Source organism: Chiloscyllium punctatum, chromosome 42 (genome assembly GCF_047496795.1).
Source record: "Chiloscyllium punctatum isolate Juve2018m chromosome 42, sChiPun1.3, whole genome shotgun sequence".
In the NCBI taxonomy this organism is placed as follows: Eukaryota; Metazoa; Chordata; class Chondrichthyes; order Orectolobiformes; family Hemiscylliidae; genus Chiloscyllium; species Chiloscyllium punctatum.
In genome coordinates, this window is record NC_092780.1 from 31944820 (window position 1) to 31960400 (window position 15581).

The 15581-nt window shown below is 38.8% G+C and overlaps 1 protein-coding gene across 1 annotated transcript in view; it reads right to left on the bottom strand.

The window, feature by feature from the left end:
• Window positions 1-9090: 9090 nt before the first annotated feature.
• The window catches only part of moto (minamoto), a 76923-nt gene continuing 70432 nt past the window's right edge, over window positions 9091-15581 (bottom strand). Inside the window, exon 8 of the mRNA XM_072561764.1 lies at window positions 9091-12611. Coding sequence (XP_072417865.1) covers window positions 12370-12611 — 242 coding nt within the window. The 3' untranslated portion in view covers window positions 9091-12369. The remainder of the gene's footprint in view (window positions 12612-15581) is intronic.

Genomic DNA, 15581 nt, shown 5'->3' on the forward strand with positions numbered 1-15581 from the left:
TACTGATGGGGCTGGACCATACAGTTGGAGAGTCAGTGATGAGGGAGCACAGCATTATTGGAGGGGGGGGGAGAGGAGAGGAAAGAGGTGGGCAATGCTGAGGGAACATCGCATTGTTGTAAGGTCAGCGCTAAGATAGCGCAGTACTAATGGAGCTGAATCATACAGTCAGAGGGTCAGTGATCCTCTGGGTGGGGATCTCATTGCTGAGGCAGGCCTGCAGTGGCGGGAGGGTCAGTGCCGAGAGATCAACACTTGAAAGGAAGCATTTCTAGGTCTACAAGACTCAAAAAGCCAAGAGAGCCATAATATGCAGAATGGTCCTTATTCTGTGTCATATTATCCTGTGATTACCTTCTCTCCAGTCTAATTAAAAATTCAAGTAAGATTTCTGTTTGCCACCACAAGCTTTAAACAATGTGGGAAGCCATGTAACTTTCACGGGCTGACCTAGGCTCAATGGGTCAAATGGCCCTCTATCTTTACTGGCAGATCCCTTATCCTGCAATTGTGTAGCATTTGAAGGATTTCCCACACGAGGGAGAAAGACTCAACATCACTGGGCTTTATGATATTAATTTATTTATTCATAAATAGCTTTCTAGTATTATTGGAGTTGTAATAAAACTCATGCAGCATAATAATACAATTTCCACATATGCAGATTTGTGACATATTTATTTTGCAGTCCTGTCTTTTATTGGTGTGCCCAGTGTTGCAACATTAGAATGTCATGGTTTTTTTAAATAATCTAATTCTGCTACCATCTGGTGGTGAGCACTTGATCCTGTCAGACGTTGAAGGCAAGAGCAATTTACAACAGGACACATTCCTGATGATAATCAGGAAATGGTGTGAAGACAATGAATGAGTAGTTCCAAGGCCCTCTGGTGGGAGAATGGTACTTTAGGTCAGCTAAAGTCAGCAAGAAACAATGGGTTAGTGGACAGAGAACTCCAGCAGCTACTTGGGGTTGGAGTGGTACCAGAGAGCGCATTGACAGAGGAACAGGTGAATGGCAGCTGTCTTTTCCCTTGGGTAGGGGATTTCAAAACTAGGGGGATATATTTTTTGGGATGAGAGAAGTATTTGGGGCAAATAGGAGGGGGGTGCAACTTTGTTACGCAGAGGCTTTGAAGGGGTAGGGTGGGATTGGTTTAGTTCAGAATTATGGTTGGCATGGACTGGTTGGATTGAAGGGTCTATTTCCGTGCTGAGTGTGTCTGTGTATATGTGGTATGTCAGTTGACCTGATCTGTAAAATAGCCAGCTTCCCTGGCTACCAAAAATCATATTTAGGCCTATACTTGATCTGTAGATAGCAGTAGGAAGTAGGAACAGAAAAAGGCCACTTAAGCCCTGCCACAACTATATGATGTCTAATCTACCTCAATGCCAAATTTCTTTTCAGACTATCCTCATTTCCTTTGACATCTATCCATCTCTGTCTTGAACATACTCAGTCATTGAGTCTCCAAAGCTATTTGAGATACATAATTCCCATTCCAAATATGTACCATTCTTTTATCAAAATCTGTTGAGCACGACACCCCCACCCCAACCACCCTCGTGTCAATTAAAACGCTTTGTGAATTATAGTCTGCATGGAGAAACTGTTTGCAAGTTAAATTCTGAAGGTCCTCTTTTGTCAAAGTATGGCATTTTCATGCTATTTCACCATATAGAAATATTCACTGTATAGAAGTAACAAACCCGACAGTGACATTTGCATGGATTTAATACAAGTATTAAAGAAGATTCACTCAAGTTTTCACTGTTAAAACCACTTTTTAAAAAGAAACTCCCGTTGCTACAAGTACAAGAAAAATTTACTTTCTTTTCTTGAGATATGGACATTACTGGGAAGGCTGGCATTAATTGCCTATCTCTAATTATTTTGGAACTAATTGACTCCAGGTAATTCATAATCAACCTCATTGCTGTGGGTCTAGAGTTGCAAGTCACTGCTAGGTTAAAGCAAGTAAAGATAGCCAATTCACATTGGTGAACTAGAGGTTTTTTTTGTGATAATTGACAATGGTTAGATGGTTATCATTGAATTCAGTGAAAATAAATCTAGAATTAATGTTCCTGCAGCATTGTGTTATGGACCAGGCTAGACCCCCTCAAAACATGTCAAGAAGGTAGTCCAGACCTGAACTTTGATAGTTGTTTTAAGCAGGTGTAGACTCAGCTTGTCAAACCACTTCGTTTTAAACAAAATAGAATTTATTTACAAGATTACCAAATGAAACACAAAAGAGAACAGAACATAGGTTTTTGGACAGGCTGCTATTCTAACAGATTACCCCTATTTAATTATGTTGTTCCAAATATTGTAACAATCCCCATAAACATCCCTTGGCACAGAAGGTAAAATCAAATAGTATCTTACAAAAGATATCAGAGAGAGAGAGTGGAGGATCAGCATAGACCTGCTTCTTTGGGTCCAGCAGCTTCAAACTTTCCTGCTAAAACTAAACCAAGCAAGGGAAAAGCTGACCTTGGAGAACTGTACAAGTGTTTTTGTTTAACTTGAAAGCCTTTTGTCTGAGTATCTGCCAAACAGTGTCTGTTAGCTATAATCAAACTAGCCTTAAAACCCATCCAAGCCAGACCTTTTAGAATTGCTGCTTTTACGCCCTCTCTTAAAAACAAAAAGGGCCGTGGACAGTATAACCTGATTAAACGAGCAGTGGCATCAAAATTGTGAGCTTTGGATTGCAAGTCCACTAACATTAGCATTATATCAACTCCACACCAAGAATTCAATAAGGCTTGGCTGAGAGACCATACATCATAAAATCATAAGATATAGAAGCAGAATGAGGCCATTCAGCCCATAATGTCTTCTCCAATATTTGATCATGGCTGATATGATTCACAACCCCATTTTCCTGCCTTCTGCCCCTAACCCTTAAAGCCCTTACATTACAAGAACCCATCTACCTCTGTCTTAAATACACTCAATGTCTTGGCCTCCATAACCTACTGCAGCAATGACTTACATAGATTCACTACCCTCTAACTAAAGAAATTCTTCATCTCAGTTCTAAAAGGTTGTTCATTCTCTCTCAGACTGTGTAGTCAAATCTTGTTGTCTCCGACTAGTAGAAACATCTAATGTCCAGTCTATCCAGGCTTTTCAGTACTCTAAGTTTCGATGAGATCCATGCCCCATCCTTCTAAATTCCATTGAGTACAGAGCCGTAACCCTCAACCACTCCTCATATGACAGGTCCTTCATTCCTGGGATCATTCTTGTGAACCTCCTCTGGAACCCACCCAAGACCAGCACATCATTCCTAAGAGACAGGACCCAAACTGCTCACAATATTCCAAATGCAGAATGATGAGCTTCATACAGCCTCAGCAATATGTTCATGCTATTAGTCTGTGACCCTCGCAAATGAATGTTAACATTGCATTTGCCTTCCTAATTGCCAGCTGAGCATGCATGTTAGCCTGACGACAATCTGAAAAATACTCGAGTCCCTTTGTGCTTCAGATTTCTGAAGCCTTTCCCATTGAGAAAATAGTCTACACCTCTTCTTCCTACCAAAGTGCACAATCTCACTTTCCCACATTGTATTCCAAATGCCACTTATTTGCCCATGTACTAGCCAGTCCTTGTCCTTCTACAGCCTCATCACCTCCTCGACACGACTTATCACTCCACCTTTCCTGTGTCATCTGCCAACTTTGTAACAATGCCCTTAATTCTTTCGTCCAGATTGTTAATGTACAAGAGCCCAAACATCATTACTCTCGCAAAACATCTGAACCGTTGATTGACCGTTATAGAGTCATAGAGATGCATAGCACGAAACAGATCCTTTGGTCTAACTCATCCATACCAACGAGATATCCTAACCTTATCTAGTCCCATTTGCCAGTACATGCCCCATGTCCCTCTTAAACCCTTCCAAATCATATATTCATTCAGATGCCTTTTAAATGTTATAATTCTACCAGCCTTCACTGGCTGTACATCTCTATGACATGCACCACACTCTAGGTGAGAATGTTGTCCCTTAGGCCCCTTTTAAATTTTTCTCCTCTCACCGGAAACCTATGCCCACTAGTTCTGCCCCACCCCCACCCCACCCCACCAAGGGAAACAACCCTATTTACCCTACCTATCCCCTTATGATTTTACAAACCTTGATGTCCCCACCGACTCCTGACACTCCAGGGAAAACAGCCTGAGCTGATTCAGCCTCTCGCAACAGCTCAAATCCTCCAACACTGGCAACATCCTCTTAAATCTTTTCTGAATCCTTTCAAGTTTCACATCCTGGCAATATCCTCCATTTGAATAAGGTGGAGAGCAGAATTGTGTACAATATTCCAAAAGTGGCCTAACCAATGTCCTCCCAACTCCTATATCAATGCTCTGTCCAATAAAGAAAGGCATACCAAATGTCGCCTTCACTATCCTATCTACCTGCCACTCCACTTTCAAGGAACTATGAACCTACACTCCAAGGTCTTGTTATTCAGCAACATGCCCCAAGACCTTACCATTAAGTGCATAAGTCCTGCTCTGATTTGTCTTTCCAAAATGCAGCACCTCACATTTATCTAAATTAAAATCCATCTCCACTCCTCAGCCCATTGGCCCATCTGATCAAGTTCCCATTGTCCTGATGTAACTTTCTTTGCTGTCCACGACACCTCCAATTTTGATGTAATCTGCAAACTTACTAACTATACCTAAATTCACATCCAAAACATTTATATAAATTACAAAAAGCAGCAACAAACCTTGTGGCACACCACTGATCACAGGCCTCCAGTCTGAAAAGCAACCCTCTACCACCCACTGTAGTCAACCTACAAACCAGTTTTCTACTCAAATGGCTAGCTCTCTCTATATTCTGAGATGCAACCTTGCTGACTAGTCTACCATGAGAAATCTTGTCGAACGTCTTATTGAAGTCCAAATAGATCACGTTCATTGGTCTACCCTCATCAATCCTGTTTCCTCTTCAAAACATTCAATCAAGTTTGTGAGACATGATTTCCCACACACAAAGCCATGTTGACTATCCCTAATCAGCTCTTGCCTTTCCAATGGATAGAAATCCTGTCCCCCAGGATTCACTCCAACAACTTGTCCACCACTGATGTCAGGCTCACTGGTCTATAGTCCCCTGGCTTTTCCTTACCACATTTCTTAAATAGTGGTATCATGTTAGCCACCTCCAGTCTTCTGGCACCTCACCTGTGATTATCGATGATACAAATATCTCAGCAAGGGTCCTAGCAATCACTTCCCTAGTTTCCCACAGAGTTCTCGGGTACACCTGATCAGGTCCCACAATTTTTTCCACTTCCAGCACCACTTTTTAAGACATCCAGCACCACCTCCTTTGTAATGTGGAAATTTTTCAAGATGTCACCATCCATTTCTCCACATTCGACATCTTTCATGTCCTGCTCCACAGTAAATACTGATGCAACATACACATTTAGTATCTCCACCATCTCCTGCAATTCCACACAGAGGCTGCCTTGCTGATCTTTGAGGGGGCTTGTTCTCTCCCTAGTTACCCTTTTCTCCTTAATATATTTATAACGTACCTTTGGATTCTTCTGAACCCTATTTGCCAAAGCTATCTCATGTTCCTTTTTTCCCCTCCTGATTTCCCTCTTAAGTATACTTCTACTGCCTTTATACTCTTCTAAGGATTCACTCGATCTCTGCTGTCTATACCAGGCATATGCTTCCTTCTTTTTCTTAACCAAAACTTCAATTTCTCTAGTCATCCAGCCTTCCCTACACCTACCAGCATGGCCTTTCACCCTAACAGGAATATACTGTCTCTGGACTCTCGCTGTCTCATTTCTGTAGGCTTCCCCTTTTCCAGCCATCCTTTTACCTGCATTTACCCCCATTCAACTTTTGAAATTTTACACCTAAGACTGTCAAAATTGACTTTCCTCCAGTTTAGACCTTCAACTTTTAGACCTGGTCTATCCTTTTCCATCACTATTTTAAAACTAATAGAATTATGATTGTTGGCCCCAAAGTTCTCCCCCACTGACACTTCGGACACCTGCCTTGCACTAAGTTCTGCCCTGTTGGATCTTTATTCAAACAGGTTTAAATTGTTTCAAGTGACCCTGACATCTCACCTATTGAAACCTTAAATAGTCTAAATTATCGAAATGTTACTGAGCTGCAATGAATGGAGGTTCTTCTGAAGTGTTAAGTGAAAAGTTATGAATTAATCCTTTTTTGTTTACATATCCAACTGTCACTACAGGAAATATTGCTTCTGTAAAGTATGTAATGGCTAAGTGGATGTACAAGTATCAACCCTTGGAATACAGGGACTAGAGGCTGGGAGTGGGTGCTTGCTTTGGCATAGGCTGTGTTTGTGGCCATGACAAAATCCTCTAAAATTGTCCCAATTTCTGCTCTTCACAATGAAACCTGGTTGTAGCAAATATTTTATGTGGTGACAGAATCCTTCACATTTGCAAGAACACAGCAAGCTTTTCTTACCAATAGCAGTGCTCTTGACATTGCTAGCCTGTTCTCTAGTTTTCAAGGAAGCCACATAAACTGCACGACCACATCATGGCAATCTAGAACTGCCACCATCATGAATCAATAATCATTGAACTTATGAATTCAGTTTTTAATGAGGCCATGCATTCTGAAATAGATATGTTGCAAAAGAATTCCTGCTAGGTCTAACTCTCACAAATGTCTTTTGGATTTCATGAAGATCGTGTAATTGATGGAATAACATCTAACCTCCCTAACCCTGGATATTCCTAATATGCAGATAACATAGTTACTATATGTGAATTGGCTGCTGTATTTAACAATTTCCTTATATATTTTGATGGGCTCCATTCTGCACTCAAAATTCACCTTTGAAATAGTGGTTCAGTGGTTAGCACTGCTGCCTCACAGCGTCAGGGACTCGTGTTCAATTCCAGCCTCAGGTGATTATCTGTGAGGAGATTGCACATTCTCCCCGTGTCTGCGTGGGTTTACTCCAAGTGGTCCGGTTTCTTCTCACAGTCGAAAGATGTGCAAGTTAGGTGAATTGGCCATGCTAAATTGTCCATAGTATTTTGGGATGTGTAGATTAGGTACACCAGTTGGGGGAAATGTAGAGTAGTAGGGTAATGTGTCTGGGTGGATTACTTAAGGCTGCCACTTCCACACCTGAAGTCTATCCTACATTTGGGTAATAGAACTCAAAAATCTAAGGAAAGGTGAACAAAGTTGATTCACGTTGTTGTGTTGTTTAACACAAATGGTGTTTGGAAATCAAAAGAAGTTTTGCCTATTGCTCAATTGAGCTGTGTAGCATTAAAATCATAGGAAACCCTACAGTATGGAAGCAGAGATTTGGCCCATCAGGTTCATGTTGACTCTCGGAAAATCATCCCACCCAGACCACTAACCTATCCCTGTAAACCTCCAGTTCTCATGGCTAACTGGCTAACCCACCTAGCCTGCACACCCCTGGACACTATGGACAATTTAGCATGGACAATCCACCTAATCTGCACATCTTTGAACTGTGGAAGGAAACCGGAGTACCCGGAGAAAGCCCGTGCAGACATGGGGACAATGTGCAAACTCTACACAATCGTTGCCCATGGTGAGATCGAATCGGGCCCCGGCGCTGTGAGGGAGCAGTGCTAACCATTGAGCCACCCTGCTGTCCTAACTGAAGACAAGCAATCAGGATTCCTATGAGTTTTGAATGCATGAATCTCAATACCAATGTGATGCTAGGTACAGAGAGATATGTCTCAAAGATAGGCAAATTGTATCAAATTGCACGGAACTTTGATAGGTCATAACAGACCATAGGTACTGACCATACCCAAACAACCTGAGCATACAAAACTCAAAACACAGCATCCAAAATTAGGTATGATTCTCTCCTTGGGCAATTTTTGCTAAATCACACCGACTGTAGTGAGATGTATGGTGAAACCAATTTAAAATTGTCATTGGACTTGTAGTGTACTACACTGAACATACTGGAAGTTACAGATATACACAGGGCCCTGTTCTTTGCAAGCAACCGAATGCATACAAAGTGCGTATTTAAACGTAATAAAATAGGCAATAGCCATTCTCTGGTTCATTCTGCCAAGAAATGCCTTCACCAGTCAGGGTCAATTTACCCAGTTATAAATTTAAACAAAGCATAGCAATAAACTGTCATCATTTAACTGGTGCATTCTCCATAGTAATGCCTTTACCAATCCTACCAATCAGAGTTACTTGCCAACGAATGTACTGTTCCAACCAATGGGGTAAAAAGAAAGTGTAATATGAATGTCTCTCAAGTGGAAAGTTAAGACTATATTAAAAACTACACTGAAAATTCTGTCCAAAATTAATAAATCCTGCAGAAAACTTGACTTTGGTGAGAGCAAACCTTGAATAGTAAAAACCTAACACTTGAGGCTACTGAAATTAGTGGACAATATAAACAAAAAAGTCAGTAGAAAGTAACTGTGAAAATGAATTTAAGATTGGCTTCAAAGTTGTTAGTTGGGAAGGTTATAATTGTTTTACAGGCTAGGGTTTGTTTGTTGAGGCACATTCTCCAAAAAAATGGGGGTGTTTTAGATATATTAACAGGTCTTTTCCTTAGTGATATTAAAATGATTGTCGACTTACTTTGAAATTAGACAATTTATCTAATTTATTGAGGTTTTGACTTTTTTTCAGTCTTGATGTTCCTTCTGTGCTAAAGCTACACATTAAGTTTATTTTTCTTATGTGAAAGACTGTTCATTTTGTCAACTCCAAATTTCTCACCTCAGACTTTTGACTACCAACTGCATTTCTTTTCCAATTGTAATTTGTGATTATAGGCAATAACTAACTTTAAACAAATATCGATGTTCTAATTATGTACATTTTTAAATCAAGATTAGTTAAAAAAAAGACCAATAGTTAATTTATTTAATATCACATTTTCAGTAACTTATACAGTTCAGTAAAATATATCAACTGTTAACTTAGGAAAATCAAAAATTTCACATTTTCTTTGATACAAAGTTAACTTCTTAAATATTAATTATGGAACTTGGGTTAACTCTTCTCATTTATAAATGACATTGTTTCAAGTAGTTACTACACTTTGTTTAAACGCACAACCTTCTGTTGACTCTTCATGAGATAACAATTTAAGCAGTTGTGTATTACATTACCAAGTATTTCATTGATCACATAGAACATTTTAACATCTAGGAGGTTTCTCACTGTATTCCTGATCAATTTATCAAGCATATGACAAAGATATGTTCCTTTCATTCATTAATCCAAACTAGTATTCAATTCGTAAACTCAAAGACCAAAGAATTCTACTTCCTCAAGGTAATTGTACAACACAAATTATCATTTAAAGATATCTGATATATCACATTTATTTTGACATATCTTGACCTAGCTTAAATATAATTGAAGACTGCATTAAATGCCTTCCAGATAACCTCAAGATGCACTATTAAACAATATATTTTAAAACTGATTTCAAGAGAAATTGTTTTAACCTTTAATATAGATCACAGTTATGAAATTTATTAAATTCTTTTGATAAATTAGAAGAAATCTATAAATTTCAGGACATCCATTGTAAATCATATCAATGGCATATCTAAATGAAAATTACACTGGATATAGCCAATTAAATTTGAGATCCCACATTTGAGTCTCTGAGTTGCTGACATCTTCATTGTTTTAGATTGAATGTCTGAAAATTATTCAATGAATCTGAATAATTTTAAGACATTTACAAACACATTCGATCACTGAATCTGAGAATGACAATTTAGGATACCAAATAATACAATGCTTAAATTAAGTCCAATACTATCAACTATGAAGCAATTCACTTCAGTTACAAAAATTAAGTGTTCTGCGAATGTTTCTAAATATCTATTACCCTATCTGCCATTGACATTATATCAAACTTATTTGTATGGGCACATTTATCAGACTTATACCCTCTAGATTTCAAACTAGAAATGCAGAACAATTTACTGTTTCAGTACAAAAACTTTGAACAGTACCAGGGGTCTACCCAATATGGAAACTAATTTATAGATTGTACACATTATAAACGAGCTGCCTCAGATAAATATATTCAACAAAATACGTGCAACAATCAGACTAAATTAATATCCTTTCTAAATGTGCCATGTTAGCACTAATTAAAAGTAAATGTTTACTTCAAACTCAGTAAATGCTAACAATACACTAATACAAAAAATTCCATCGTATCATTACATCTAGATTGTTGAATAATATAGCCTACTGTAGCTATACAACATCCACTGCAAATATCCTTAATAATTAAATGTAATTTCCACATTAAATAGCATCTGTCAAGCTTTTGCTAATGAAGCAGTATTCCTTGCAACAAAGATATTATTTTGAGTTTAGAAAGATAATTTTGTAGTTACTTACAAACTTTATTTTATGAGGTTTTGTACCATTGCATTTAGATTTCTTTGTATTCTTTTTGCTTTGAATTTTTTGTTGCTGGAAGTTTTTTGCTTTCTGTGATTAGCATTGTTAAAATGCTATTAGTTAATTAGTATAATTATAGTTTGTAGGTATTTGTTTATTACAGAATCTGTTATTCTATTATAGCATACACCAACACAATTAATTGTGGGCTTTCAATTGCATCAAAAAATGCCATTATGTCACCTCCCATTACATAGACATAAGCAAACAAAAATAATTGAAACTACCTGAAATGATTTTTAAACCGATGTATAAATAAAACATGTATCAACAAACAGTGATATTAAATATTATCCACTCGTAGCTCCCCCAGTGGCCTAAAGCATAGCCACTTTCCAGCACTAAGCTTTACTGACCAGAAAATCTGAGTTTCATTCCTGTTCTGTGCTAAATTAGCTGACCTAGTTTTAGCAGCACTTGGGGAACCCTTATTTCCTGGGCTTGGGAAGGGTTCCAGCTCCTGATTTCTATCCATTGACTTGTTCTGGGAAATGTCTATGTAGACATTAGATGCAAACAAAATCAGACTGTACTGTGATGGCCCTGATGATAAACCGGTCTGCCAAACCTCTACATCGAGATTCACAAACGAAATACGTACTTTGGTGAGTTTGTGAAGGACTTCTGTCTGTAATATAGTAAAAACAGAAGCTTCAGCAGACATAGGATGGCAGAGGAAGATACCTCCATGGGGAGTGGAAAAAGAACTCCTAACAATGTGTCTGCCTTGTACTTTCCAGTGTGTATCCTATGTCACAATTTTTAATTATTCTATACAGATATTGTTATGTATTATGTAACACTGTTGGCAAAGAAAATCTCAACTCTAATTGAACTGTTCCAAGAATTTAAGTATAATTTAAAACACTGACAGTGTATGCTCAGGCTGTAATTCCATCGCTGCAATCAGATTAATTATAAATTATATTAGCAATCCGATATCACAAACTCCAAAATGAAATTATTGCCTTCAATCACTCCTGACTCTCTCTTATTCGCAACTTAAATGTGAAAAAAAAGCACGATAAGTGAAAGATATTTTCCAATGAATTACCTTCAGTATTATTAAATCAATATCTCCAGGTCTCTGAATAATATGATACAAAGTCTGTGACCTTTGCGCATTATCTGAAACTTCAATTATTTAAATGGAGGGCTAATCAGGTTAGGGTGATATAAATAAGAACAGAACCATTAAATCTAAACTATGATAACCTTTTACATAACAGGATAATTGCAGTATGCCATATTTATTTAATTAACCTCTACTTACCATTATAGCATTAGATAATTTTGTTTTTGATTAAGACTGATTTTAAGCTCTCAAAGACTGCACTTTGGTGCATTTATTGCTCACTTTCACCAAATAGAGGTTACCTTTCCTTTTTTTAGTCATGTCAAGGAAAGCCATGACCACTTTTATAAATTTTGCTTATAATAAATAACAAACATTTTACAGAAACTAAAACAAACATTGGATTAAAATTACCTGACTAAGAAGCTTTAGTCACTTTGATTAGGAAGATTTGACAAGAACAATTTACCAAAAATAAGGTAAAATGATCTTGTTAAATTATGGTAGTGAGATTTTTAAATAAGCTTTGTATCATTTGTCTCAATTATACAGAGATGTATTCACTAACCAAATGCATGCTTGACTACAAGCTGCAATGTTTATAATTACTTTTCAAGGAGCCCACACATTTTAGTCTTTATCCCCTTAATGCTTTCTTTTTAGTTAATCTGAATTTGTGATCACCGCAACTTAACCAATTCACACTAGTAACTCAAAAGATAATAGAATCATTTAGTTTAAAGATTTGCAGTTTTTTCTTTAGTACTACTTAATCAACACGTGTTTTCACGACTTCATTTTTTTCCCCACTACAGTAGTTGCTTCTGTTTTGATAGTTTTTGTCTCCATTAGTTACTAGATCCTGAAGTTCTCTTTCAACTTCAACTTGGTCATCTGGATTGGCATTTGGTGTTTTAGGTAATGTCATTTGAAGGGCACACCACAATGCAGTCCGGGCTTTCCGTGTAGCTACTGCCATTTCTTTGACTGCAATAGCCAATGCAAGAACATCTGCACATAAAAGAGATACAATCTGTATTAAAGATTAAGTGAGCCCATATCAACAATGAAACAATTTAACAGTATACATTAATGTACTGCACTGGTAATATTTTGAGTACTAATTATATTGAGGTGAGACTGCTCCATGTTCCAGTCTACTGGGGTGATACAGGTAGGGGTGACCAGAGGGTTGGTACTTGACACCATGCAAACAAAAAAATAACAACTTATTAACTATCTACATTGTGAAATTGGATTATGTAAGGATTACTATCTAATTTCTGTGCATCTCTTTACTTCTTTCAGAGGTTCCATAAAGCTCACCTCTTATCTTCCATTGATCACACACCCAAACCCTCCCTCCACCATGAGGAGACTTCAGGAGTGAGTCTTTGAAATTTACTTTAATTTTTGTCATCTCCAACAATCTAACAGCGATTTTGCAGCATCTTGCCATTCATTTCAGCTACTCAGCCCTTTTGGTTGACACACCAATGCCAAAAGAAGCTGTGATAACAGAGATGACTCCTGCATCCATGCAGGGATTCCAATATACTTATATCCTCAAGGCCATCGACACTGAAAGGGTGCCTGTCACAGCCATCAAAGTCCACAGAATAAGCAGCAACTTTACCAGTCTGCCTCCATCTCAAATGACAGATTAGGGTAACCATATAGAAGCATCTACAAGCACCTGAGGAAGTTTGATAATGTATTTAGATGTCACCCTCTTGTTGAAATATCTATATGAATCTTGATATTTTGATCACAGAAGTGTGTGATGGAAAGGAATACGCCTAAAGAGGTTAATGTCTCGTACCATTCTGATGGCAGTCCATATCACAGACGAGGAGGTTTTCGATGTATTTGAGGTGGGTACATTAACAGCATTTAAAAGGCATTCGGACAAATACATATATAGGAAAGGCTTAGAAGAATATGGGCTAAGTACAAGGAAATGGGATTAGTGTGGATGAACATTTTGGTCAGCATGGACCTTTGGGCCGAAGGGCCTGTCTCCATGCTGTCGGACTCTATGACAGAGTTGAGAGTGTGGCGTTGGAAAAGCACAGCAGGTCAGGCAGCATCCAAGGAGCAGGAAAATTAACATTTTGGGAAAAAGCCCTTTATCAGGAATTCCTGATACCTACCTTGCCTCTACATTCCTACATTCCCTGCCTACCTTGCCTCTATTCCCTTGAAGTTTTCTTGTACTGTGTACAGAGGAACCTCAATTATCCGGCATTCGATTAACCAAATTTTGGATTATTCGAACAAGATCACAAGGTCTCGATGCTTGGCTAATTATGTTATCCGGCATTTGATTAACCAAACAAAATACTCCCCGCTCGTGTCTTTCGGATAATCGAGTTTCCTCTGTAGTTGCTATCACTCTTCATATCCTCAGAGGAAACCTCCAGAGGCATCAAAGTCAAATGCTACATTGAAATTCAATGCCATAGGCGAGGTACACCCCATTTCCTATTGTGCTCAGTTGTGCCTCCATTATTGCAGAGTTCTGTGACACCCTTCACCCCGCCCCAACCCTGGGAGAGGTGAAGTGCTCATCAATTTTGTTGCTTTAACATTTTCAGAAAACAATACCTCCCATAGTGGATAATTTCTAGTAAGTAGTGTTTTCTACAGGTATCTGGCTAGTTGCATGCCCCTCTGTCCTCCTTGTGAGTTCTTCTTCCAGCCTCATGATCGTCTTGTGCCTGTGGATGCTGCTGCCTCGGTGCTTTTGAACTACAGCTCTCTACCTCTCATGTGCTGCTCCTCACTGGAGGTCTCAAGACCATGAATGAGGTCCACAGCAAATAGCTTGCACAGTTCACAAGGAATTCCACCATCCCACCCTTCTCAAAGTAAGAGGACATTCACCCAGAAATTCTACGCTCTGCCAACCAAGACTGACTTGCCTCCAGATTGCTAATGCTGCCATCTACTCAATTTTACCCTCCCGACCAAACCACATAATCTTTCATAATGGTGGTCAAATATAGTTAAGTTTGAGTTTTTGCCTCATTGTAGTTAACAAGTTTCTTCAACCCTTTTTTTTTTGCATCACTCAAATAAAAGGAAAATTACTGGTAAAATTGCAATTATTTGCCTGTTTAACAGACTTAATTCCCTTTTCATCAGCTTGAAATGTGGTCTCATCCTATCACCCTGACTGCCCCTGGGAAAATCCTGCAGTGACACAAACACATTGGGCTTTGCTCCTGACACAATTCAGTGGCATTTTCCTAGCCCACATGCCTCCCAAACAATCTCCAACACACTGGTAAAATCTCAGCCACCATTTATACTTTTTCAGAATTATGCTAAGCATACAAGCGAATACAGACTCCCCTTCCTCGAGGTCACGGTAGAATGAAAAGCCAATAGAAACCTGTAGACCACCTTCTACAGGAAATCCATAGACACTGACCAGATACTCAACTACTAGAGCAATCATCCCAAAACCCACAAACGGAGCTGCATCAGGACATTATTTGGACACTGCAACACCCAGGAACTACGAGAAGCCGAGACAAAACATCTATACAACATATTCAGGAACAAAGGGTACCTGATAAGTGCAGTTTGCCGATTCCTTCACAACAGACCTAAACAAGAAGACACAACACGCCCAGAAACCCTAGCCACCCTGCCGTACATCAAAGACATCTCAGAGATGACAACCAGACTACAATGGCCCCTAGGCAAGATGGTAGCCCACAAACCTATCACCTCACTGAACCAGCTCCTGATGAATTTAAAGGACACCATATCAACTCCAGCAGAACAAACGTCATATACAAAATATCCTGCAAGGACTACAACAAACATTACGTTGGACAAATAGTCAGGAAACTAGCCACCAGGATACTTGAGCACCAACTAGCCATCAAAAGACATGACCAACTATCACTGGTATCCAAACACACAGTCAAGAGGGACACCCAGTACGACTGGGACAATACATCCATCCTG